Genomic DNA, 26,714 nt, shown 5'->3' with positions numbered 1-26,714 from the left:
TTCATTACACTGTTGCTTTCTGGCAGAGAGAGAGAATTTGTTGATCTACTTTGTGTAAATAGGCAGGGGGAGAGGCGAAGATGCCTCTTGCATTTGTAGTCCACAGGTGGTCATGTTTCCCATGAACGACTCCCCCGTCTAAGGTTAATTCATAATTCATCGTAGCTATGAGCCACCATAAACAAACACAAAAACTAATGTCATAAAAAAACAGGTCCTTCTGTTGACTAAAGAACTTGGTAGTACAAATGTKTCAGATCACATCCCGGGGACTCTTTACCATGATAAATATTTCATTTGACTGCAACACTGGTTTCAGAGTAAAAGACTAGGACTATGGAGACTACAGCAGAAGTGTCAAGCGTGCTTAGCAGTTTCAACCAGAATTTGCAAGAAGGAAGGAGCTTGGTGGCTTTTCTTCTTTTTTTTTCACTTCACTTTTGTCTCCTTTCCCTGTGACAAATGGTGCAGGCTGGCCGTGTGCCACCGTAGACAGTACTGCGCCCAGGTCCTGATGACAGTCTTAATTATTTAATGGTAGCACTGAGGGGGTGTAGAAAATACCATCTGCTCTCCATGGGAAACGCAGGGAACCACTGGGTGGCTAGGCAGGGACATAGTTAGCATCTCTGATTTAAATCCCATACAGTAGAAACTCTACTGTACAAAAATATAAACGCAACATGTAAAGTGTGGAAACATTTTTAATTGACTAAAATAAAAGATCCCAGAAATGTTCCATATGCACAAAAAGCTTTTTCGCAAATTTGTTTACATCCCTGTTAGTGAGCATGTCTCCCTTGCCAAGATAATCCATCCACCTGACAGGTGTGACATATCAAGAAGCTGATTAAACAGCATGATCATTACACAGGTGCACCTTGTGCTGGGGACAATAAAAGGCCACTCTAAATGTGCAGTTTTGTCACACAACACAATGCCACAGATGTCTCAAGTTTTGAGGGCGTGTGCAATTGGCATGCTGACTGCAGGAATGTCCAACAGAGCTGTTGCTAGAGAATTTAATGTTTCTGTACCATAAGCCATCTCCAACGTACAGAGTTTGCCAGTACATCCAACCGGCCTCACAACCGCAGACCAAGTGTAACCTCGCCAGCTTGGGGGGGGGGGGTTGCTGAGGAGTATTTATGTCTGTAATAAAGCCATTTTGTGGGGAAAATCTCATTTTGATTGGCTGGGTGGACCTGGCTCCTAAGAGGGTGGGCCTATAACCTCCCAGGCCCACCCATGGCTTCGCCCCTGCCCAGATATGTGAAATTAATAGATTAGGACCAAATGAATTTATTTCAGTTGACTGACTTCCTTCTTTGAACTATAACTGATCCTCCAATTACACTGTTCCGAAACCCTCATGACAAGGGAAAAAAAGCCCAGAGTATATCCTCACCTCACGCTCAAGTCACTTATAATAGAGTCACGTATATCTAACTACACTAAAGGTGTTAACTGAATTCCAAGTGAGTGAGCTGGCAGATCACTTTTTGATCAGCAGTACAGTATGTCGGGGGACAAACATGTCACAGGGAGAGAGAAGCTTTGTCCAGGGTTTAAGCTCAGGCGTGTTAGCCACTGGTGTTACTGCTTTTCCCAGGAATTGTCTACTTCTCTAGGACTGATAGCACACTAAGCCTGTGTTATCCAAGGTACACTGTGCACACACAGACAGACTTAACCACTGTATAACAGCAGTGAGAAACCACCTAGTGAACAAACCACCACAGGTCTTCTCCTAGAGAAGTGGTTCCCAGACTTTTTATAGTCCCGTACCCCTTCAAACATTCAACCTCCAGCTGCGTACCCCCTAGCACCAGGGTCAGAGCACTCTCAAGTGTTGTTTTTTGCCATCATTGTAAGCCTGCCACACACACACTATACTATACATTTCTTAAACATAAGAATGAGTGTACGTTTTTGTCACAACCCAGCTCGTGGGAAGTGACAAAGAGTTCTTATAGGATCAGGGCACAAATAATAATATAATATATATTTCTCTTTTTTTTACCATCTTACATATAAAACCTTATTTGTTCATTGACAATTGTGAATAACTCACCACAGGTTAACGAGAAGGGTGTACTTGAAAGGATATACATAACGCTGCAATGTTGAGTTGTATAGGAGAGTTTCAGTCTTAAATCATTTTCCACACACAGACTGTGCCTGTATTTAGTTTTCATGCTAGTGAGGGCCGAGAATACAAACATAGGTACGTCGTTGCAAAGGGCATCAGTGTCTTAACAGCGAGATTTGCCAAGGCAGAATACTCTGAGCGCAGCCCAATCCAGAAATCTAGCAGTGGCTTCTGATTAAATTAAATTTTTGCAGAACCGCTTGTTGCAATTTCGAATAGGCTCTCTTGTTCAGATATCGGTAAGTTGACTAGAGGCAGGGCATGAAAGGGATAACAAATCCAGTTGTTTGTGTTATCCGCTTCGGGAAAGTACCTGCGTAATTGCGCACCCATCTCACTCAGGAGCTTCGCTATATCACATTTGACGTTGTCTGTAAGCTTGAGTTCATTTGCACACAAAAAATCATACAATAATGGAAAGATGATGGACCTGTGTGTTGTCCTTGAGTAACAGGGTTATATTGGTGACTCCCCTTGCCACTTTATTGTTAAGCCAATGGATTTTTGGTTTTAGTATTGTTTTGCCTTCACCTACTCAACATGGTATGTTATTGTCTGGTTTGCGTGGCTTGCTTACGAGGGAGGATGTTTCAGTTAGAATCGTCCCAGTGAACAAGCGCCAAACCAGTGTGCGTGAGTGCAGAGTTGGATGGTGAGCCGTGCATTGCATGACGTGCAATTTTGTGCTTTTTCTATCCGAATAAATCTCCATGACTGATGCTACAATTTGGAGTTCGTGTCGATGATTGATTTTACACAACACAAGAAGAGTACTGTTACACTTGTTAATGCAGACAGAGAAGAGCTCCAACTTCTTAATCATAGCCTGAATTTTGTCCCGCACATTGAATATAGTTGCGGAGAGTCCCTGTAATCCTAGATTCAGATCATTCAGACGAGAAAAAACATCACCCAGATAGGCCAGTTATGTGAGAAACTCGTCATCATGAAAGCGGTGAGACAAGTGAAAATGATGGTCAGTAAAGAAAACTTTATGCTTGTCTCTCAATTCTAAGAAATGTGGCAATACTTTGCCCATTGATAACCAGTCCACTTCTGTATGTTGTAAAAGCGTTACGTGGTCGCTGCCCATATCATTGCATAGTGCAGAAAATACATGTGAGTTCAGGGGCCTTGCTTTAACAAAGTAAACCATTTTGACTGTAGTGTCCAAAACGTCTTTCAAGCTGTCAGGCATTCCATTGGCAGCAAGAGCCTCTCGGTGGATGCTGCAGTGTACGAAAGTGGCGTCGGGAGCAACTGCTTGCACGCGCGTTACCACTCCACTATGTCTCTCTATCATGGCTTTTGCGTCAAAGTCCATTTGATGTCACAAAGCTGTCTAGTACTTAAAACATATCCTCTCCTGTTGTGCTGGTTTCCAGTGGTTTGCAGAAGAGGACGTCTTCCTTAATTGACCCCCATAAACATAACGGACATATACCAGGAGCTGTTTCCGGCCCTCCACGTCTGTTGACTCATCCAGCTTTAATGCATAGAATTTACTTGTATGCGAAGCAGTAATTGTTTCAGAACATATCCTGCCATGTCAATGATGTGTCGTGAAACAGTGTTGTTGATGAAGGTTTGTCTGTAAAGTTTTTTGGGCCTTTCCCCAAGCATTGTCCCAGCCATATCCGCGGCAGCAGGAATAATTAAGTCATCCACAATAGTATGGGGCTTGCCTGTCCTAGCCACTAGGTAGCTCACCATATAAGACGCTTCTAGCCCCTTCTTATTAATAGTATCTGTTGCTTTTATACATGTCTTACTACTCGAAAGCCGTTATAATTCTCCCTCAAAAAACTCCCGTGGCTTATTTTTCAAATTGGCATGTTTTGTTTCTAAATGTCTGCGTAAGAGTGAAGGTTTCATTGAGTTGTGAGATAGTATTTTTGCACATATAACACACTGTGGCTGAGGAAAAGCAATACTCCCAATATAAGTGAACCCCAAATCAATGTAGTTCTTATCATATTTACGCCTCTTCGATGGTCCAACATCCCTGTCTGTTGTTCGGTGCTTTCCCGGGAAAGGGGGCAGTAGCTCTTCGGCTGCGTCAGATCGCGCAGTAGAGCGCACGGTGTCTCCTGTACGTGTGCATAGCCCGGTGCGGGTTATTCCACCTCCCCGCACTGGTAGGGCTAGATTGAGCATTGAGCCAAGTGCCATGAAGCCGGCTCTACATATCTGGCCACCAGTACGTCTCCTTGGGCCGGCTTACATGGCACCAGCCTTATGCATGGTGTCCCCGGTTCGCCTACATAGCCCGGTGCGGGTTATTCCACCTCCCCGCACTGGTCGGGCGATGGGAGCATTCAACCAGGTAAGGTTGGGCAGGCTCAATGCTCAAGGGAGCCAGTACGCCTGCACGATCCGGTATTTCCGGTGCCACCTTCCGCCCCGGCCCAGTACCACCAGTGCCTACACCACGCACCAGGCTTCCAGTGCGTTTCCAGAGCCCTGTTCCTCCTCCACGCACTATTCCTATGGTGCGTGTATCCAGTTCGGTGCCTCCAGTTCCGGCAACACGCACTAAGCCTCCTGTGCGTCTCCAGAGCCCTGTACGCACTGTTCCTTCTCCCCGTACTCTTCCTGATGTGCGTGCCCTCAGCCGGTGCCACCAGTGCCGGTACCACGCACCAGGCCTATAGTGCGCTTCGAGAGGTCAGTGTGCCCTGTCCCTGCTCCACACTAGCCTTGAAGTGCGTGTCTCCAGTCCGGTGCCTCCAGTTTCCGGCACACGCACCAGGCCTACAGTGCGCCTCAGTGGGCTAGGTCTGTAGTCTGCCCAACGCCGTCTGAGCCATCCGTCCTCCAGCGCAATCTGAGCCATCCGTCTCCCCAGCGCCATCTGAGCCATCCGTCTCCAGCGCCATCTGAGCCATCCGTCTCCCCAGCGCCATCTGAGCCATCCGTCTCCCCAGCGCCATCTGAGCCATCCGTCTCCCAGCGCATCTGAGCCATCCGTCTGCCCAGTGCCGTCTGTGCCATCCGTCTGTCCGAGCCATTAGAGCCGCCCGTCTGTCCCGAGCCTCAGAGCTGTTCGTCAGTCAGGAGCCGCTAGAGCCATTCGTCAGTCAGGATCTGCCAGAGCCGCCAACCAGACAGGATCTGCCAGAGCCGCCAACCAGACAGGATCTGCCAGAGCCGCCACCAGACAGGATCTGCCAGAGCCGCCAACCAGACAGGATCTGCCAGAGCCGCCAACCAGACAGGATCTGCCAGAGCCGCCAACCAGACAGGATCTGCCAGAGCCGCCAACCAGCAGGATCTGCCAGAGCCGCCAGGAGCCATGAGCGTCCAGAGCCGTCAGCCAGCCATGAGCGTCCAGAGCCGTCAGCCAGCCATGAGCGTCCAGAGCCGTCAGCCAGCCATGAGCGTCCAGAGCCATCGCCAGCCATGAGCGTCCAGACCGTCAGCACGCCATGAGCGTCCAGAGCCGTCAGCCAGCCATGAGCTGCCCTCAGCCCAGAGCTGCTATTTATCCAGAACTGCCCCTCAGTCCAGAGCTGTCTCTCAGTCCGGAGCTGCCCTTCAGTCCGGAGTTGCCCCTCTGTCCTGAGCTACCTCTTTATCCTGACCTACCTCTCTGTCCTGAGCTACCTCTCTGTCATGAGCTACCTTATCCCGGTGCTGCCCCTTATCTTGAGGTTACTCGTTAAAGTAAGTGGGTGTAATAGGAGGGTGGTCATTCTAAGGGGGAAACGTAAGCTGGGATTGACTATGGTGGGGTGGGGACCTCGCCCAGAGCTGGCCACCACCGTGGTCAGATGCCCACCCAGACCCTCCCCTAGACTTTGTGCTGGTGCGCCCGGAGTTCGCACCTTAAGGGGGGGGTTTATGTCACGTTCCTGACCTGTTTTCTGTTAGTTTTTGTATGTGTTAGTTGGTCAGGACGTGAGTTTGGGTGGGCAGTCTATGTTTTCTGTTTCTATGTTGGTTTTGGGTACCTGATATGGTTCTCAATTAGAGGCAGGTGGTTTTCATCTCCTCTGATTGAGCATCATATTAAGGTAGGTGTTTTCACTTTGTTTGTCGTGGGTGGTTGTCTTCCGTGTCTGTGTATGTTGCACCACACGGGACTGTTTCGGTTTGTTAGTTCGTTTGATGTAGTCTGTTCCTGTTCGTGAGTTCTTCGTGTCTTTATGTAAGTTCCATGTTTAGGTTTCGTCTACGTCGTTTTCTTATTTTGTAGTTTGTTGAAGTGTTTTCGGTTTTCGTCTGTACTTTAATAAACTTAATTATGTATTCACAACCCGCTGCATTTTGGTCATCCGATCCTTCTCTCCTCTCCTCGTCCGAGGAGGAGGAAGATCTAGACACCCGTTACAAGAACAGCTTTTGCAAAACACACATTTTGCCCTTTCATTCTAGAAAATGGATCAAAAAAATGGCAAGTCCATGGCAACTAATGGATAACACTTTATTTAATATTTATTTTGACAGGTAGTCATGCTGAGAGTCATGCACTTCCACAGATGAGCGCTACATTTGACAAAAAATACAAACACAACAATACACATCAATAATCACTATGTATAATACAGTATATAATACAGAGGAGAGAAGAGCTAAAGAGCTGTTTAGAACTCTAAGTTCTGCATACTTAGAGGGTACATATACTTTGTGGGATAAATCAGAAAGAGTTTACTATTTTTCCATCTCTAACCTTGAGTCAGTTGGGAACATTTATGAGTGCTCTTGAGACTAAATCACAGGGGAGTGGCTGGAGCTGAAGAGGCAAGTGTATGTGGTGAGTGTTTTGGGCAAATGTCAATCACATCAAACCTGGACCCACATTGCAATCAACCAATGAAAAGGTCAAGCTTCCATTAGCGTTCTCTTCCTCTTTATCAAATGGAACTAACTCTCTTCATTTCACTCTCTATACAGTATCTGTCTCTACATTTTCTATTTTATACTGTTACTTAATCCCCAACCACCTCCCTCCTCTTATACATTGGTGATGGTACTCACAACAGGGATAGGTCAGGAGCATGATGTCATCAATGACGATGTAGCCTCGCCGCTCCCTGGAAACAGTCGCTTCGATCAGGACCTGGGAAGTAGAATTAAAACAAATAAGTGAGATGCCATGGAGGGGTAAATATTGAAACTCATTTGATTGCTGTCATCCTTTATACAATTGAATGAAGCTTTGGCATTCGTTTTGAAGCATTTCAAAAAATGTAAGAGGCATTTGCATCAATTCAAACTGTCGTCCTTCTGAGGCAGACATCTTAATTATTATCACAAAGCTCTAGACAATGCATTGCACAGTTACTGACCCACAAGATAGGTGAGGGAAAAAAGAGAGAGGACCAAGGACCCACATCTTTAAGAATGGATACAAATTTGACACTAACAATTACAGAGATATGTGTGTAAACAGTAACCTGGTTTCTGTAGTATCATACACTGAGTATTCAAAACAATAGGAACACCTTCCTAAAATTGAAGTTGCTCTCTCCCCCTTTCCTTCAGAACAACCTCAATTCGTCAGGGCATGGACTCTACAAGGTGTCGAAAGCGTTTCACAGGGATGCTTTACCATGTTGACTCCAGTGCTTCCCACAGTTGTGTCAAGTTGGATGGATGTCCTTTGGGTGGTGGCCCATTCTTGATACACACGGGAAACTGTTGAGTGTGAAAAACCCAGCAGCGCTGCAGTTCTTGACACAAACCGGTGCGCCTGGAACCTACTACCATACCCCATTCAAAAGGCACTTAAATCTTTTCTCTTGCTTATTCACAATCTGAATGGCACACATACTGTACACAATCCATGTCTCAATTGTCTCAAGGCTAAAAACACTTTAAACCAACTAGGCTCGTAATTTAACAATTGTATTCGTATTTACAGATGGCATAAATGTTTGTTATTAAGGCACATAAAGTTTCACATGTTCCAGAAGGCATTTCTGCCAAACAAAGCATTTAGATTTAAAAAAAAAAGTTTACTCTCAAATGGCTCTACTGTGAAGTAGTGACACGCGACATACGCCTAGTTTCCTGAAACGAGGCACATATCATACTAATTTGAGAGTTCCGGATTTACATTTACTATGTTACTTCTAGTCTATGAGACCATGCTGTCAGAAAAGGTCTGCAACTTGAGACATTATTTGTCACACTGAAAAATAAACGAGGAGGAGCACAGTGAGAGAAAACAAACCAGGGGAGAGAAAGGAAAAATAGTGAAGAGATGGAAGGAGATGGGGGAGAGCACAGCTCCAGATCTAGTTGGCAGACTTGGTGGGCTCGATAACATCTTTAATATTTGATAACAAGGTTCCAGCTATCGCAGACACCTCCACCAATAAGAGGGAGAAATATATGGCTGAGCACGACAGACGGGAAAGATCTCAAATCAAATACATTCTAAAGTGATCTTACTCTCTCTCTCTCTTCCATTTTCCACTTGCCCCACACAACTCTCTCTTGATGTTAGGGGACACAACAGCAATAGGAGAAAGTGAAGTAGCGTAGCACCTGTCACCAGAGTGATATGAATATCGAAGCTTAATCTTATCACAACCAACGCTGTGTTGTTGTCTCAGGTTAGGCAACAATAAAAGTGGCCAGACATACACTAGATAGAAACATGAAGCCTTCAAAGTCGTGAACAAGGAAAAGGAAAGCGTGGAGTGAATCGTATTGCAGATAGATTACTAGGCTGAACAATGATAAGAGAGAATTTATGTGGCTTTTGAGTATGTCAATCTACTATAGTTGGCTCTGTTGATTTACAGAGAATGGAGCAATATTCTTTTTTAAAATTGCATTCCACTCTTTAGACACTGTTTTATGTTACAGACATAAACATTGAGAATGTGTGCTATAAAACAACTCTATCCTCCTACGTTCAAGGATTATGATTAAATCAACAGGCCCTGAGAATATGTAATTGTAATAAAGTTACTGGGAATATTTTTTAATCTTTAAGCCATTCATTACAAATATCTTTTTTTTTTTAATCAACTACAGTGTGATCGCAGCATCGAAGGGAAAGTACATCCAGGAATGCCTTGAAAGATTTAAGGAAGTTATATTTTAAGACTTCATAGGTTTATCATACGGTCAATTTACTGTGCATTGGGTTTACTAGCATGATGGGCATGACAGAGGAACATTATTCTCTCCATCCTTAGTAGACCCTGACTCTCTGGCGACAGAGCAAATCTGCAAATCGACAGAGCAAATCGACAGAGCGACAGAGCAAATCTGATGATCTATCACTTCAAATCCAAAGAGATTCCATTAAGCTTGCTGCATGGCTACCTTTAATATTTAAAGTCATACGGGTTGCAGCTAAGAGCTCCTTGGTGAATACAGAGAGAGAGAGAGATAGAGGCGTGCCGGGTCAGATCGAGTCATGTTCAACTCCACTCCGCTTGACTCTCTCCAGCATTGTTGGTTGTTTATTTAACCGTTTTCATCGGCATGACTCTTTATGTAACTACAGAAAGGGGACATCATTATTTTTTGCAGAGAAGGGACTCAAAAGCGGAAAGACCGTATCAGACAGATCATTTGAGATTTATTTATTCACTGCTGCTACACTATACTAGCCATGGTCAGTACATGAACCGATCAGTTCATTAATTTCCCTATAGGCCAAAAGGTTTCAAATTTGCCAAAAACTAGAAGATGTATTATTCTGGATAAATAACATCACAGTATCTTCATTTTGAAGGTGATCGCAGCCTACAGTTTAAACAGTTTCTTAACAGGTTGTATTTTCCAAGAACGGTCAAGTGTGTTGCTGCAACCAGTCTTCAGACTCATCTGCTCCTCCTCATCTGCCCATTATTCCTTCCTTCTCCTAAGTGATGCCTCTCCTCGGTAGCCCTGGTGTAATGCTGACTCACACATGAGCCATCACTGGGCTGCTTATGAATCTGTGAAGCAGCATGTACCAAGACAGAGGGCAGAGAGAAGGAGGACACAGAGTTAGAATTAGAAGGAAGAGGAGTGTTGTAAAGCAAGCCAAAGGAAGACACATCAAAAATAAGCCAGAGGAACCTTGTTTATCCCTAGTTTTTCTGCTATAGGAAACTGCCATGGCCACATTAATGGTCGTTAAACTGAGTTGATGAATTGTTCTGCTAAAGAGAGCATTGAAGTCAGAGCTGGTCTGAGTGTGGTGTGATTGACAATGCCATTTATTGGGTAGAGCTTGTAATTCTCTCATGTAGTGATACATTTACTGAGATGACTCTCGAGCAAATATTAAGTTGAGAGAAAGGGCGAGCTCGTCAATGCTTTGCGTACGTCAGACATTATCGAAGTGATGGCCCTCTGCCCACCCACACGTGTTGACAACTTTGTGTGTTGTGTGTGTTTGTTGTGTTGTGTGTGTGTCAAGTTTAAATACCCCTCATTGTCAGGCCATGTAGTGATAGTTCCACAGTGTCATCCTACCTTTGGCTCCTGTTTGTACAAACTATTATTTACACTTGAAGGTCAGATCCTGCAGAACAGTATGGAAGTTAATTAAGTCGAAGGGTTTGACAGTTCTCAAAAAAACGCACACTTCTCAACTTAATTGCTTTTTGACAGCTCCGCAGAGTTTGCAGAAAATATACATGTAATTTATGGCCCGGTCGCACCATCCGAAGGTCAATAGAAAGCGCACAGGTACCAACAGTGGCTGCCAGGAAATTTGCTTCTGAGTGGATAATGACTTGCCACTGAGGGAGTGAAGTTGTGTTGTGTATTCCAACTGCTGATGTACAGTTAGCAGAGGCAGTCTCAGTAGGTTAAACTGTAACAAGCCTGGCCATATATAAACCAGTTAGGCCCTTTTAGTGCTAACCTAGCCTACATTTACCAAGGGAGGATTGATCATTAAACTGAGCTAGCTTTGCATGTGATTATCAACAAGGTCTTCCCGTGGCGTACAGTATCTCACTGTTGGAGAACAGTAAAGTTAACACACACAGTCCTGGATGATCAGGCTCAGCTTTTGGCTGGTTACCCTTATGCTGTATAGTTGTCTTAATATCTAACACCTTCACTAGGCCTTAAATAAAACCTTATACGGACTACATTAACATCATATATGAAATGTAAGTAAATGGGATCAGAATGAGCCTGTTTGATTCTAGCCACTATTATGTATAGCTGACGCAGTGGGAAAATTGAAGCATGCTGTGTAACGACTGAAAGTAGCAGTGAAGTGATGCCACTGGGAGGGATTTACCTGGTACTCATTGGGCCAGAAGGTGCTGACAGCCAGCTCCACTTGGTGCCACTGTCGTCCGTGGGACCCCGACGTGTTCCATACTGGGCTACCCAGCGGGCCGCCGTTGACCCGAACGTACGCCCGCAGTGCCCCTGGACTGTGGCCATCGCGGCTGTACAGGAAGTAGCTGAACTGGACGCAGTGTGTGTCGTTTTCACTCAGCGTCTGCAGCAGGAGCTGGGCGCGATGCCCTGCAGCATGCTGGGAAGAGTTCACCAGCATATATGAACCTGGAGGGATGAGAGAGAAACAAGTTTAATGTCACACGAGGGTCAGAGATAATGCATACTGTAATGCCATGACCCCAACCTCAGCGATGAGCAAAATGTCTGTTTATGCATTTGTGTTTCACCATTGGGGGGTGCATGAACTGATTAACCTGACTCATCCTTCAAGTTCCCTTTGGGTTATGATACAGTGTTCTGAAATGTAATTGTAAGCCATGTAAGTTATTCTGAATGTGTTTACAAGTACTGTATCATTCATTTTGGCCAAATAACGTAACTAGAGTAGAAGTGCATTTTTCAACCCATTTTATAAAGGAATCATTCAAATTTCTGCTGAGGATAGAATAGAAGCACTAAAGATCTCAATGACATATCCCTCCTAAGAGAGTAACCTCTCTTCAGATGCTAGCCTCACTGACAACGTTTACATGCCCACCAATATCCCATTATTATTCGGGATAGTCAAAAATTTTGTTTTTGAGTTGACACATATAAACATCATATCCCGTTTGCAATAACCTTAAAAAGCTTGTATCACGGTTATGAGAAACCTGGATAAGATGCCTGACATATGCTGATCTTAGAAAGGATACTGTGGCATGTAAACATCTTATCCAATTTACTGTTGTTTTTTGCAGGCTAAGTTTCGCATATAATGGGTGTTGTGTCATCATGTTTTCATCTGATTGTCAAACAATTCACTTTAAAAAAAGTAGGCTACCTGCGCAGTTCGATCCACCATAATTACATAATAATTTATTTTGTTGATACTCCGTACTGGATCGTATAGCCTACTGGCTACTTTCACCCCTAATTTAGAAAACTTTGTGCTTATCATTTCTGACATTTGGTAAGCCATATTATAACTGATGACATTTGGTAAACCATATGATAATTTCCAACATTTGGTAGGCCATTTGTTTGTCAACTATAGTTAGATACTAGCAGCTTCTCTTCTGTCATAACTTGTTGCCCCAGAATTCTAAATGAAGTGGAGCTCACCAGTTAAATGTGCAACCAGAGGGAAAAAAAACACTGGACCACCTTTACTGCATTTGTCAAATCTGACCATAATGCTATCCTCCTGATTCCTGCTTACAAGCAAAAGTTAAAGCAGGAAGCACCAGTGACTAGATCAATAAAAAAGTGGTCAGATGAAACAGATGCTAAGCTACAGGACTGTATTGCTAGCACAGACTGGAATATGTTATGGGATTCCTCCAATAGCATTGAGGAGTACAGCACAGCAGCCAGTGCATCGATAACGTCGTCCCCAAAGTGACTGTGCATATATACCCCAACCAGAAGCCATGGATTTCAGGCAACATTTGCTCGTCGGATGTGGCAGGGATTGCAAACATTTAAAGACTACAAAGGGTAGCACAGCCGAGAGCTGCCCAGTGACACGAGCCTACCAGAAGAGCTAAGCAACATCTATACTCGCTTCGAGACAAAAAACACTGAAACATGCATGAGAGCTCCAGCTGTTCCGGAAGACTGTGAGATCACGCTCTCCACAGCCGATGTGAGTAAGACCTTTAAACAGGTCAACATTCACAAGGCCGCAGGGCCAGACGGATTAACAGGATGTGTACTGCCAGCATGCGCTGACCAACTGGCAAGTGTCTTCACTGACATTTTCAACCTTTCTCTGTCTAAGTCTGTAATACCAACATGTTTTAAGCAGCCCACCATAGTGCCTGTGCCCAAGAACACTAAGGTAATCTGCCTAAATGACTACTGACCCGTAGCACTCACATCTGTAGCCATGAAGTGCTTTGAAAGGCTGGTCATGGCTCACATCAACACCATTATCCCAGAAACCCTAGACCCACTCCAATTTGCATACCGCCCCAACAGATCCACAGATGATGCATTCTCTATTGCACTCCACACTGCCCTTTCCCACCTGGACAAAAGGAACACCTATGTGAAAATGCTATTCATTGACTACAGCTTAGCGTTCAACAGCATAGTGCACTCAAAGCTCATTAATAGGCTAAGGACCCTGGGATTAAACACCTCCCTCTGCAACTGGATCCTGGACGGCCCGACCCAAGGTGGTAAGGGTAGATAACAACACATCCGCAACATTGATCCTCAACACGGGGGCCCCTCAGGGGTGCGTGCTCAGCCCCGTTCCTGTACTCCCATTTCACTCATGACTACACGGCCAGGTACAACTCCAACACCATCATTAAGTTTGCTGATGACACAACAGTGGTCAGCCTGATCACCGACAACAAGGAGACAGCCTATAGGGAGGAGGTGAGAGACCTGACCATGTTGTGCAAGGACAACAATATGATCAAGACAAAGGCGATGATTGTGGACTACAGAAAAAGGAGGACCGAGCACGCCCCCATTCTCATTGACGGGGCTGTAGTGGAGCAGGTTGAGAGCTTCAAGTTCCTTGTCGTCCACATCACCAAAAAACTAACATGGTCCAAGCACACCAAGACAGTCATGAAGAGGGCACGACAAAATCTATTCCCACTCAGGAGACTGAAAAGATTTGTCTTGGGTCCTCAGATCCTCAAAATGTTCTACAGCTGCACCGTCAAGAGCATCCAGAAGGGTTGCATCACTTCCTGGTATGGCAACTGCTCGGCCACCAACCGCAAGGCACTACAAAGTGTAGTTCGAATGGTCCAGTACACCAGGAAGGCCCTAAAAATTGTTAACGACTCCAGCCACCCTAGTCATAACCTGTTCTCTCTGCTACTGCATAGCAAGCGGTAGCAGAGAGCCAAATCTAGGTCCAAGAGGCTGCTGAACAGCTTCTACCCCCAAGCCATAAGACTCCTAAACATCTAATCAAATGGCTACTCTCCTCCCCCCACCCCCCGCTGCTACTCTCTGTTGTTATCATCTATGCATAGTCACTTTAATAACTCTACCTACATGTACATATTACCTCAACTAACCAGTACCCCCACACATTGACTCTGTACCGGTACCCCCCTGTATATAGTCTCGCTCTTGGAGAAAAAGCAATAACTTCCGAACAGTGGAAAGTGGTCCTGTGCAAAATGTCCAAATTTCACCAATTTGACCAGTTTTAACAAAATTAAAAGCTGAAAAAACTATGAAACAGGAAAATGATGGGTGCATATATTTGGGTGCATATTTTATGTGGTTGAAATACTGTCTGCTTGCATAACAGTGTCAATGATAAGACACACACAAATTCACATTTTCTCAAGAGATGCTGAAAGAAAGAAATCATATTTCTGTTCCCAAGACAAAATTACATTTGTGTATAATTTTACTGCAAGAAATGCATAATTCTGAAGGAGTTCATATAATATTACACTAAATGTGAGAGGATATAGGCCAACAGTCAGTGTCCATATTTCAGTTACTATTTCATTTGATTGATTGATTTTTATTTTACTAGGCAAGTCAGTTAAGAACAAATTCTTATTTTCAATAACGGCCTAGGAACAGTGGTTTAACTGCCTTGTTCAGGGGCAGAACGACAGATTTTTACCTTGTCAGCTGGGGGATTTGATGATGCAACCTTTCGGTTACTAGTCCTTACCACTAGGCTACCTGCCGCTCCATATTTAACCCATATGAACTTAAATTATGAATATTCTGTTTAAATACAGTAGTATATCTCACAAGGTTGAAAAGTAATGAAAATAAATGTTCACCAAGAGACAATGAAGAGAAAGTTAGGTGTTTTTAAATAATATGAATGTGCAAACACACTGACACATGCACGACTGTGTGGCAGGCATTTAATCAGCCTGCTATGGCTATTTAAAACAAAGGGAGGAGTACTCTAACTGGCTAGATATTTACAGCAGCAAGGTGAGGCTGAGGTTGGTGAGGGTAACCACTGATGAAACATGAGTCCACTAAGACCCAGAACTCAAACCCCAAAGCCCCTTGTAATTACAACAACACAACCTCCTCACCAATCGCCTAGCATCTGTCCTCCATCAAGTCTGTCCCCACAAACGTGACAAAAACAACAATGCCAGGAGATCCTGTGTACCAACATAATCAAGGTTGTTGTCTTTGCACTCCAAGGTCTCTGTTTTTCCATTCAGAAATGTACAGTTGAAGTCGGAAGTTTACATACACTTTAGCCAAATACATTTAAACTCAGTTTTTCACAATTCCTGACATTTAATCCTAGTAAAAATTACCTGTCTTAGGTCAGTTAGGATCACCTACAACAAGTACTGACCTCACTTCAAGATGTTGCAAAGGTTAAAGGATTGACCCTGGTGGACTGTGAAATATGACAACTTTAGATAACTTGAATGCTGCAGTGATGGACATGCTGTTCAACTTTAACCTTGAGCTCCATCCATTTACTTTGAAATCCTAGCGCACGGTGTGAAGAACTTCTTTAGAAGCAGCACGTTACTTGGAACTCTTATCTTCCACCAACTCATTATTCCAGCAAAGAGCTGGGGTCAACACAACCTCAACTGGCTCTCCTTTAAACACAGCACATGATGATTAAGGTGAAACCTCCGCCTCTCATGAAACAACAGTCATCTGACTTTTCTGAAAAGCCGAACCTGTCAACCCTTATCATTATCAACTCTATGATTATACACTTTCTCTGTCACCTTTAATATGAGCTTGACACCTGATACTAGCCTATTCATTAATTCACAAGAGAGGATTATAGGTTTTTAGGTTTCTGTAATAGCTTGCCTGGTTTAATGCTTGACTTCATATCTTTGTTGCCAACTTGGAGCCTCAAGAAGGAAACTTAAAAGGATGAAGGACTTGACATTCTGCCTCAATACTGTATGTCAACAGCAATGCCATAGCAACATTTAGTTCGTTCATAACTGGACTATAMAGTATGTGCGACAGGTATTATGCTGCTATTATGACAGGTGAGTTATACATGTTTTGTGGAATATTACTTAGAGTGACATTATGTATTGCCATAGTGTAAATTGCTGTGGCAGTAAAAATTATTTGAGCTAACCAACCAATGCTAGTATTTACATTCATTAACATTCATGCTGAGAGTCATTTTCTCCTTGTAAAATAATATGTAAATATTTACTCGCTAGACATACACATTGACTAACAAACACTTTTTGGAATTGATGTTAGCTTCAACAAAGTTCCAAATCAAATGTATTTATAAAGCCCTTCTTACATCAGCTGATATCTCAAAGTGCTGTACAGAAACCCAGCCTAAAACCCCAAACAGCAAGCAATGCAGGTGTAGAAGTTTCCTCCTGTTTGAAGGTGATGAAGTTTACTCCTGTTTGTCTCTATGCCAAATTAACAATATCAGTTTCAAGTAAATAGAAGGGAACACTTTGGCATTCACTGATTTTGAATGTCATTCTTTATATTCTTTAGATAGGCATTAGAGACTTACAGAAATCCTCAAATAAAGAGTTGGCACCGGTTCAATCCATCTCCACGACAATCTCGCTGGTAAATATGGACTTGAAAGAGTGGGATAGATGATGCATATTCTGTCTATTACAGGTTCTACATATTCAACAGCACCCAGAATAATAACCCAAAGTTCCATTCAACATAATTCCAGGATATTACCTTTTTGAGGTTAGAAAAGCTGCACTTGTGAGAAAAAGTGCCTTGTCCTACCTTTATTTAAGCAGTGAACTGTTGACCTATAATGTCCATACTTTAAAACAATCTTCACTGAATAACATTAACAGCGATGAGTCACATAAAAAAGAGAAAAATGAAATAGAGAGAATGGTAAGTGGTTTTAACTTCTTGTCAATAYGGGGGCGCTGTTTTCTCTTTGTAAAAAATTGTGCCCAAATTACACTGCCTCGTACTCTATTCTAGATCGTACAATATGCATATTATTATTACTATTGGATAGAAAACACTCTCAAGTTTCTAAAACCGTTTGAATTATATCTGTGAGTAAAACAGAACTCATTTTGCAGCAAACTTCCTTGACAGGAAGTGAAAAATCTGAAATCGAGGCTCTGTTCCAGGGCCTTCCTATTCATTTGCTTGAAATCTATGGATATACATACACTTCATACGCCTTCCACTAGATGTCAACAGGCAGTGGGAGGTGGAATGGGGTGTCTAGCTTGATCTGAGGTCGAACAAGAGCTCTTGGAATGACGTGACCACTATTTCCTTTGTCTACCAAGGCGCGGGAAGGACATCAGCATTGGCTTCTGAAAAGCGTTCGGTATAAACGGCTAATATCTCCGGCTTTGATTTTATTTGATACATGTGATAATATCATCGTAAAGTATGTTTTTTCAATATAGTTTTATCAGATTATTCAACGTTTATCGGGAGTTTTGGAGTTTTCCGTTCTCTGCGTTAGGTGAAGATGGACATCTTCGCGCCACTTGGCTAGCTAAGGTTGCTAATTCGACAGGAGAAGAGGACATTCTAAAACCAAACAACGATTTATTCTGGACAAAGGACTCCTTGTACAAGATTCTGATGGACGCTCAGCAAAAGAACCATTTATGATGTTATTTCGTATTTCTGTGGAAAATGTTTAGTCGTATTTTCCTTCCTTTTTGCGGGCGCTGTCTCGCTATAACGCAAGCTGTTTGTTATGGTAAAGTTATTTATAAAAATCTAACACGTTGATTGCATTAAGAACTAGTGTATGTTTCATTTGCTGTCCAACATGTCTTTTTTAGTAAAGTTTATGATGAGTTATTTGGTCAGATTAGGTGAGTGTCTGGGAAAAAGTTGCTACATTTTCACAATGTATAACCACGGTTTTCAGCTCAAAATATGCACAAAACATAAGTGTATTGTATAACCTGATGTTATARGACTGTCATCTGATGAAGTTGGTCAAGGTTAGTGATTAATTTTACACATTTTCAAATTTTGACAGAAAGTGGTTTCATTTCAAGCTAAAGTGTAGTGTTAGCTAGATTTCTAAAGTTAGCTGGCTGGCTCCCAAGCTGACGTTATTATTCGTTTCCGAGAGCCGTTTGCTGTTCTAGTTAACTTCTCTAGGATAGGGGGAAGCATTTTCACGTTTGGATGAAAAGCATACCCAAATTCAACTGCCAGCTACTCATCCCCAGAAGATAAGATATGCATATTGTTAGATGATTTGGATAGAAAACACTCTGAAGTTTCTAAAACTGTTATAAGTTCTGTTATACTCACAGACATGATTCATCATGTCTGTGAGTATAACAGAACTTATTTAGCAGGCAAAACCCAGAGGACAAACCATTCAGAATTCTTTTTTTTTGAGGTCACTCTCTTTTCAATGGATTTTCATTGGGAATACAGATTTCTAATTGACCTTCTTGCAGTTCCTACCGCTTCCACTGGGTGTCAACAGTCTTTAGAGAGTAGTTGAGGGTTTTTCCTTTGTGTAATGAAGAAGTACGGCCATTTTGAATCAGGGTCACTTGTTGTGTACTGTTAGATAGAGGCACGTGACCAGTAAGCATGCTACAGATTGTTTTAATCCTGTATTGAACACAGATCATCCCGTCTTCAATTTTATCGATTATTTACGTTAAAAAATACCTAAAGTTGTATTACAAAAGTAGTTTGAAATGTTTTGGCAAAGATTACAGGTAACTTTTGAGATATTTTGTAGTCATGTTTCACGAGTTGGAACCGGTGTTTTTCTGGATCAAACGTGCCAAATAAATGGACATTTTGGATATATATATATCGACGGAATTAATCGAACAAAAGGACCATTTGTGATGTTTATGGGACATATTGGATTGCCAATAACAGAAGCTTATCAAAGGTAAGGCATTAATTGTATTTTTATTTCTGCGATTTGTGTCGCGCCTGCATGGTTGAAATAGCACCATTGTAAACAAAGAGAGATAAGCCTAACTCAGATAATAGCATTGTTTGCTTTCGCCGAAAAGCCAATTTGAATTCTGACATGTTGGCTGGATTCACAACCAGTGTAGCTTTAATTTGTTATCTTTCATGTGTGATTTAATGAAAATCTGATTTTTATAGTAATTTATTTGAATATGGCGCTGTGCATTTTCTCTGGCTTTTGGCCAAGTGAGACAGTAGCGTCCCGCCTAAACTCAGATTTTTGGATATAAATATGAACTTTACCGAACAAAACATACATGTATTGTGTAACATGAAGTCCTATGAGTGTCATCTGGATGAAGATCATCAAAGGTTAGTGATTAATTTTATCTCTTTTTTGACTCCTCTCTTTGGCTGTAAAAATTACTGTGTTTTTCTGTGGCTTTGTACTGACCTAACATAATCGTTTGGTGTGCTTTCGCAGTAAATCCTTTTTGAAATCAGACATGTTGGCTGGATTCACAACAAGTGTAGCTTTAATTTGGTGTTTTTCATGTGTGATTTCATGAAAGTTAGATTTTTATAGTAATATATTTGAATTTGGCGCTCTGCATTTTTACTGGCTTTCGGCCAAGTGGGACGTTAGCGTCCCACATATCCCAGAGAAGTTAAAGCCTAATGTTCGCTAGCTAACATTGATCATGGTTGGTTAGCTCTTAGCACTGTGGCATTGTTGGCACTGTTCATTGTTGTTTAACTAGCTAACGTTACCGGGCAGGCTCGTTAGCTAACGTTACGTGACGTGTGTGAACGTACACTTTGTTTACCTAGCTAGGTACATTGTTTACCTAGCTAGCTATGCATCTTAAGCTAAAGTGTACTGTTAGCTAGCTTGCTAACGTTAGCTGGCTGGCTCCCTAGCTGACGTTATTATTCGTTTCCCAGAGCCGTTTGCTGTTCTAGTTAGAGCCTAATGTTAGCTAATATTGAACATGGTTGGTTAGCTCCCAGCACTGTGGCATTGTTGGCACTGTCCATTGCTGTTTAACTAGCTAACGTTAGCTGGCTGGCTCATTAGCTAACGTTACGTGACGTGTGCACAACACCCATTGAATATGGCTGGTGTCAGTAAATGTCTGCAAAAAATTGTAATGAAATTGTTGCCAGCAGAGCTGGTTAGGCTGTTTTCATGTAATCCAGAGGTAAACAAATCATCGGCCAGAGTGTCAAGTGTGCACTCCGAGAGTGAAATGAGATGGATGGGGCTAAAGCTTAAGAGGGTGTGAATGATGCGGAATGGATGTAGACAAAGAAGAGCTCTTCACTAGACAGCAAAACATTCAAAGGTAATTTTCTCAAAAGTGATTTTACAAGTTGATCAACTTTCAAAGCAGAATGACCTTCCCATTATTCCTCAAATGCAGTGTATGATATACAATTTTGTAGCTCTGAGTCTCTACTTTGGTCTAATGTAAAAAACACAATTTCAAATGTTGCTACATAAGACCGAATCCAGGTGGTGAGTCACATATGCTCTTAAGGCACTATTTATAGCTCTGTTAAATTTACTTTTAGTTTGTTTTTACTGCACTTGTGCCTGCTTTTTGCCTACGGTATGGTATGTGGATTGCTTGCCTTTAGTTCAACTACTGTACGCTTTCATTCTATCACAACAATTTATTTTACATAKAAATGTTAAATTTTGGGGATTGTGAAAAGTGCTTTATGAATGAAATACAGTTATTAATTAATGCGTCATTAATCCATGTCCTTAGTAAAATGACATGCAAATGTAATATTTTACAGTTCTGTGTAACAATGTTTTAACTCGACCCAATTGTAGACCATTATTATATGGCAAAACAGCATGGTGTGTGTGGTGTCTGTGCTGTCACCTAAGATAGCTGAAGTGTGTCAGTGAATGTGAATGTCTATTGATTAGCTCTGGCACTGTCTGAGACAGATCTATGTTAACACAAATTAAGACAGAAAGTGTCGCATGCTCTCTTGCTTAGTTTATCTCAGATTGAAATCTGAATGTGCACATCAAGTTCAACTGAGGATTTAGTCTGATGTTCAGACTGTTTGGGTCATGAAACAATATAAATATATTCTAATAATCAAATCTATTTTATGTAATCTTATCTTGTGAAATAATACATATTTAGACAATAGGGCTTTGTTTCAATGTGCTATTTAAAACCTATATAATTACTGCACATTCTCTGACATGATGTATGTTCTGAAATACAGGACATATAAATACATTATTTTAAATACAACATTGTATATTGATTGTGTGTGTGGGATGGTAGAGAAGGCAAATATATGCAAGCTAAATTGAAATTAGGATGACACTGAAAAGAACCCAAGTGTAATGACTTTCCCTCCTGGGTGAGAATCAAAGAGAGCACCCCCCCCCCTCTCTCTCCCACCAGAGAGGAAAGGGGAGGGGGAATTTGGCCGGTTGATGACTTTAACCTGTTTGTGCTGCAGGGGCAGTATTGAGTAGCCTGGATAAAAGGTGCCCATTTTAAACGGCCTCGTACTCAATTCKTGCTCTTACAATATGCATATTATCATTACTATTGGATAGAAAACACTCTCGAGTTTCTAAAACCGTTTGAATTATATCTGTGAGGTAAAAAAAATCATTTTGCAGCAAACTTCCTGACAGGAAGTGGAAAATCTGAAATCGATGCTCTGTTCTAGGGCCTGCCTATAAATGTGCTTGATATTTATTAGTATACATGCACTTCATACGCCTTCCACTAGATGTCAACAGGCAGTGAGAGAAGAAATGGAGTGTATAACATGATCTGAGGTCGAATAAAAGCTCTTGGCATGACGTGACACCAATTTCCTGTTTTCTGGAACGCGCGAGAAGGGACCTGGTATTGCCTTCTGAAAAGCTGTCGTTATAGACGACTAATATCTCCGGCTTTGATTTTATTTGATAAATGTGACAATATCATCTTAAAGTATGTTTTTTCAATATAGTTTTATTAGATTATTGAAATTTTTTCGGGACGTTAGGCGTGTTGCTTTGTCTGCGTTTGTTCACGAAGGAGAGCTTCGCGTCACTTTGCTAGCTTTCCGTGCTAATTGACTGGAGAAGAGGACATTCTAAAACCAAACAACGATTGTTCCCGACAAAGGACCCCTTGTACAACATTCTGATGGAAGATCATCAAAAGTAGGACCCATTTTATGATGCTATTTCATATATCTGTCGAACATGTGTACTAGTAGTTTGCGCCCAGATTTTGGGCACTCTCTCGCTATAACTAAGCTGGATGTCGTAATGAAGTTATTTTTAGAAATTTCGCAACACGGCGATTGCATTAAGAACTAGTGTATCTATCATTCCTATACAACATGTATTTTTTAGTAACGTTTATGAATAGTTATTTGGTCAGAATAGTTGAGTGTCATAAAAATATCCGGACTTCTGGGAAAAATATGCTACGTAGCACAATGTAAACCACTGATTTCAGCTCAAATATGCACATTTTCGAACAAAACATAAGTGTATGTATAACCTGATGTTATAGGACTGCATCTGATGAAGCTTATCAAGGTTAGTCAAAAATTATATATCTTTTGCTGGTTGTTACGATCGCTAACTTTTGCTGCTGGTAAATGGCTTGTGTTTCTGGCTATTGTGGTAAACTAATATAATGCATATTGTGTTTTCGCTGTAAAACACTTAAGAAATCGGAAATATTGGCTGGAATCACAAGATGCTTGTCTTTCATTTGCGTACACCATGTATTTTTCAGAAATGTTTTATGATGAGTATTTAGGTATTTTACGTTGGTGTCTGTAATTACTCTGGCTGCTTCGGTGCTATTTGACGGTAGCTGTGATGGTAGCTGCAATGTAAAACTGATTTATACCTCAAATATGCACTTTTTCGAACAAAACATAGATTTATTGTATAACATGTTATAAGACTGTCATCTGATGAAGTTGTTTCTTGGTTAGTTTGGTTGGTTCTTGGTTAGTTAGGTTGGTTTTGTGCATGCTACCTGTGCTGTGAAAAATGTCTGTCCTTTTTGTATTTGGTGGTGAGCTAACATAAATATACGTGGTGTTTTCGCTGTAAAACATTTTAAAAATCGGACATGTTGGCTGGATTCACAAGATGTTTATCTTTCATTTGCTGTATTGGACTTGTTAATGTGTGAAAGTTAAATATTTCTAAAAAATATATTTTGAATTTCGCGCCCTGCACTTGGCCTGGCTGTTGTCATAAGTGTACCGACGTCGGGCTTGCAGCCCAAAGAAGTTAACGACCAGTCGTAAACTTTCTCTCTCTAACCTTTGCAGTATGGAGAATGGAAAGTCTGATTGTTACAATAGAGAGATACTTTACAGTACTTCAACATCAAAAGGTTGGACATTGAAACAATATTTCTAACATAAATAATGTGGGAAATGGTTGGTGGGGCTCCAAACAATAATCATGTCAAATCAGTAGTTGTTTTGTGATATCATTAAGGACAGTATAACTAAATAACGGTAACTCTACAAATGTATACGTCCCAGTTATCAGATTTACATCTACATGTTGTGGAACTTATATGGTTACATATGAAACTATTTGTGAGAAGATTAAATGTTATTTTAGCCTTCTAAATGAGAATTGTTTTCATATAGACTTTTGCCAAGTCATTAACCACGGCCACGTGAGCACAGATATTGTGGCAACGTGATGGAACTGCCCTCCAAGGTGAGAGCATAAAAGGAGTGCTAACGAAATTTACATGACACCAAAACATGCCGGGTTGCTTCCGGTGTGTAAAGTGGTTCTAGCTGTACCCTGAATAATCAACCATTGAGACCAGACAGTGTGGAGCGGTGGCTACACGGGTGACGAATGGTTAGACTCTACCAGACTAGAATATGTGCAGCTGAATATGTAACAAATGGTAAGACCCTCAAAATCTCGAAGAGTGAAGACTAGACATTCACAGTCTGCAGCTGTAATGTAAAGTAGTCTAGAACTTTTGAAACGGAATTCCTCTTCTTCTGAGGAGGAGTAGCAAGGTTCAGACCAATGTGCAGCGTGGTAAGTGTCCATAATGATATCATTTAATAAACCAACGAACACTGAACAAAATAACAAAATACAAACAAACAACCGAAACAGTCCCGTATGGTGAAAACACTAACACAGGATACAACCACCCAAAAAACACAAAGGAAAACAGGCTACCTAAATATGGCTCCCAATCAGAGACAACGACTAACACCTGCCTCTGATTGAGAACCATACTAGGCCAAACACATAGAAATAGAACAACAGAACAAAACATAGAAAAAACAACATAGAATGCCCACCCCAACTCACGCTCTGACCAAACTAAAATAAAGACATAAAAAAGGAATTAAGGTCAGAACGTGACACCTTTGACCAAAGTCACAATGAAGATCTCCAAGGACAACCACGTGATTTTAAGGATCCAGTCTAGGAAACTCGACCGAAGACGAGAAAAGAGGAACATTTTCCTCTCAACACAGTGTGGTACGTCTAATGTATCCATCCTAACAGACACTTCCAGAACAAAGAAAGCCTACTACCACAACTAGGGACATTGTGACCTCTGATGGACAAATCAGAGACTTCTGTCGAACTGACTCCCCATAGATGGACCGGGTCGATTTCAACAGAGAGAGACAGACACAGTCCTCTAAGCGTAAATATATACATTCCAATTATTTTCGAATGAGCGGTCGTTCATGTGCAAAGTATTCACATTCCATTGAGCATATTATTTCAACTGTATGTACCACCCCTTTAATCGTGTAACATCGTGTAACCTCCACCCCTTTAATCGTGTAACAAGCCGTCAAATCGGGTTAATCCACTAGGGACTTTAGGTAATCAATTCAACCTATATTGTCTGTGTTTATGTATTTCTGTGTGATTATTTAGTTAGTTAATAAATAATTAATCCAATTTGTGTATCGCTGAATCATTATTTAGACTAGGGTTCGTGCAGTTATGAAGTCAACGACGTTCAGAATGAGACTTATATGAGGTAATAATAATTCATGGATGGCTAATATGATAATGATATATTCTGATATTCTTGAGTTCATTCAGGAAACGGTAACTCATTAAACAAACTTTTTCCGTGGTGCCCCAAGATTGCTAATGATTCATTTAATCACGTAATAATTAAACATAGTTAACTTCTTATGGAAGAAATCCCGTTAACGGGATCAATTTGACAACATCCGGGGAAATGTCAGAGCGACAAACTAAAAATACAACATCATAACATTAAACATTCTTGAAAATACAAGGGTCTTACATCCTTCAAAAGATTAGAATCTTGGTAATCAAACTGCGTTGTCCGATTTAAAATAGCTATTACAGAGAAAAAATGCCATGCTTTTGTTTGAGAAGAGTGATCAACAACAACAAACTTTTTCCGCCATGACAGGTTTGACACATTCACATCTGAAGGTAAAATTATGACTTACATTCTGATATCTTGCTCTTATTTCTCCTCCTGAGAGTCCCAGTGATCAAATGAAGTGCCGTTTTCTWTGATAAAATCCATTTTTATAGCCTAACACGAAATATTTTGTAAACCGCTTTTGTCCTGAATTCCGTCTCTATCAACTTTTGACGAAGCATTCGATGTAATTACACACACGTTTATCTAGTCATGGTTGGTTTCATTGCAATCCTCTGGATGTTTGTAACACAGCCATACTTGATGGTTCTTTCTGCGGGGCGTATTGACCGAAAGGAACTGATTTKAAGACAATGAGCAATGACCTCATTGCGCACCAATAATATTAGTGAAGTTCCGTTGATTGACTGTATTTCTGCCCAATGACCACTGATCTTCTTGAAATCTAGCTTGGTAGATAGCCAATGAGCTGAGGTAAACGCCAGTATGTGATGGTTATGGGTTGGAACCCCAGCCCTTGTTAGTAAACGCACGCATAACGAGCTTCATTCGCCATTGAAGATCAGACATGTTGCAGGCACACGCGTTACGCACAGCAGTATTTTGTGAAGAGTATTTTCAACGATTTTATAGAGAACATTATGGCAAATAAATCAGGAAAAGCGAAGTCAAAGTCTAAGTATACAGATTTGCACCAAATTTGAGAAGAAATACATAGGGAAAGTGAGACAGAATTGTTGCTAGAAGATTCATCTTTGAGTGAGCATAGTTTTGACTCACAGACCGAAGAGATGTTTCTGCAAGGAGAGGACATAATTCTGGACTGGTAAGTGCTAATACCGTTGTTTGAAATATAATTAATTTGATATTTCTTGGCAAAAATATGCATATATATATAT

General features: G+C 41.6%; 1 protein-coding gene across 1 annotated transcript in view; it reads right to left on the bottom strand.

Moving 5' to 3' along the window:
* LOC112068845 (receptor-type tyrosine-protein phosphatase U-like) overlaps positions 1–26,714 on the bottom strand; it is a 313,338-nt gene that overhangs the window by 153,581 nt on the left and 133,043 nt on the right. Inside the window, 2 exon segments of the mRNA XM_024136057.2 lie at positions 7,133–7,214; positions 11,361–11,632. Coding sequence (XP_023991825.2) covers positions 7,133–7,214; positions 11,361–11,632 — 354 coding nt within the window.

This window comes from Salvelinus sp. IW2-2015, unplaced genomic scaffold (assembly GCF_002910315.2).
Source record: "Salvelinus sp. IW2-2015 unplaced genomic scaffold, ASM291031v2 Un_scaffold768, whole genome shotgun sequence".
NCBI classification, from domain to species: domain Eukaryota; kingdom Metazoa; phylum Chordata; class Actinopteri; order Salmoniformes; family Salmonidae; genus Salvelinus; species Salvelinus sp. IW2-2015.
The sequence above is the reverse complement of the archived record's forward strand: the minus strand, read 5'-3'. Positions and strand labels throughout refer to the sequence as shown.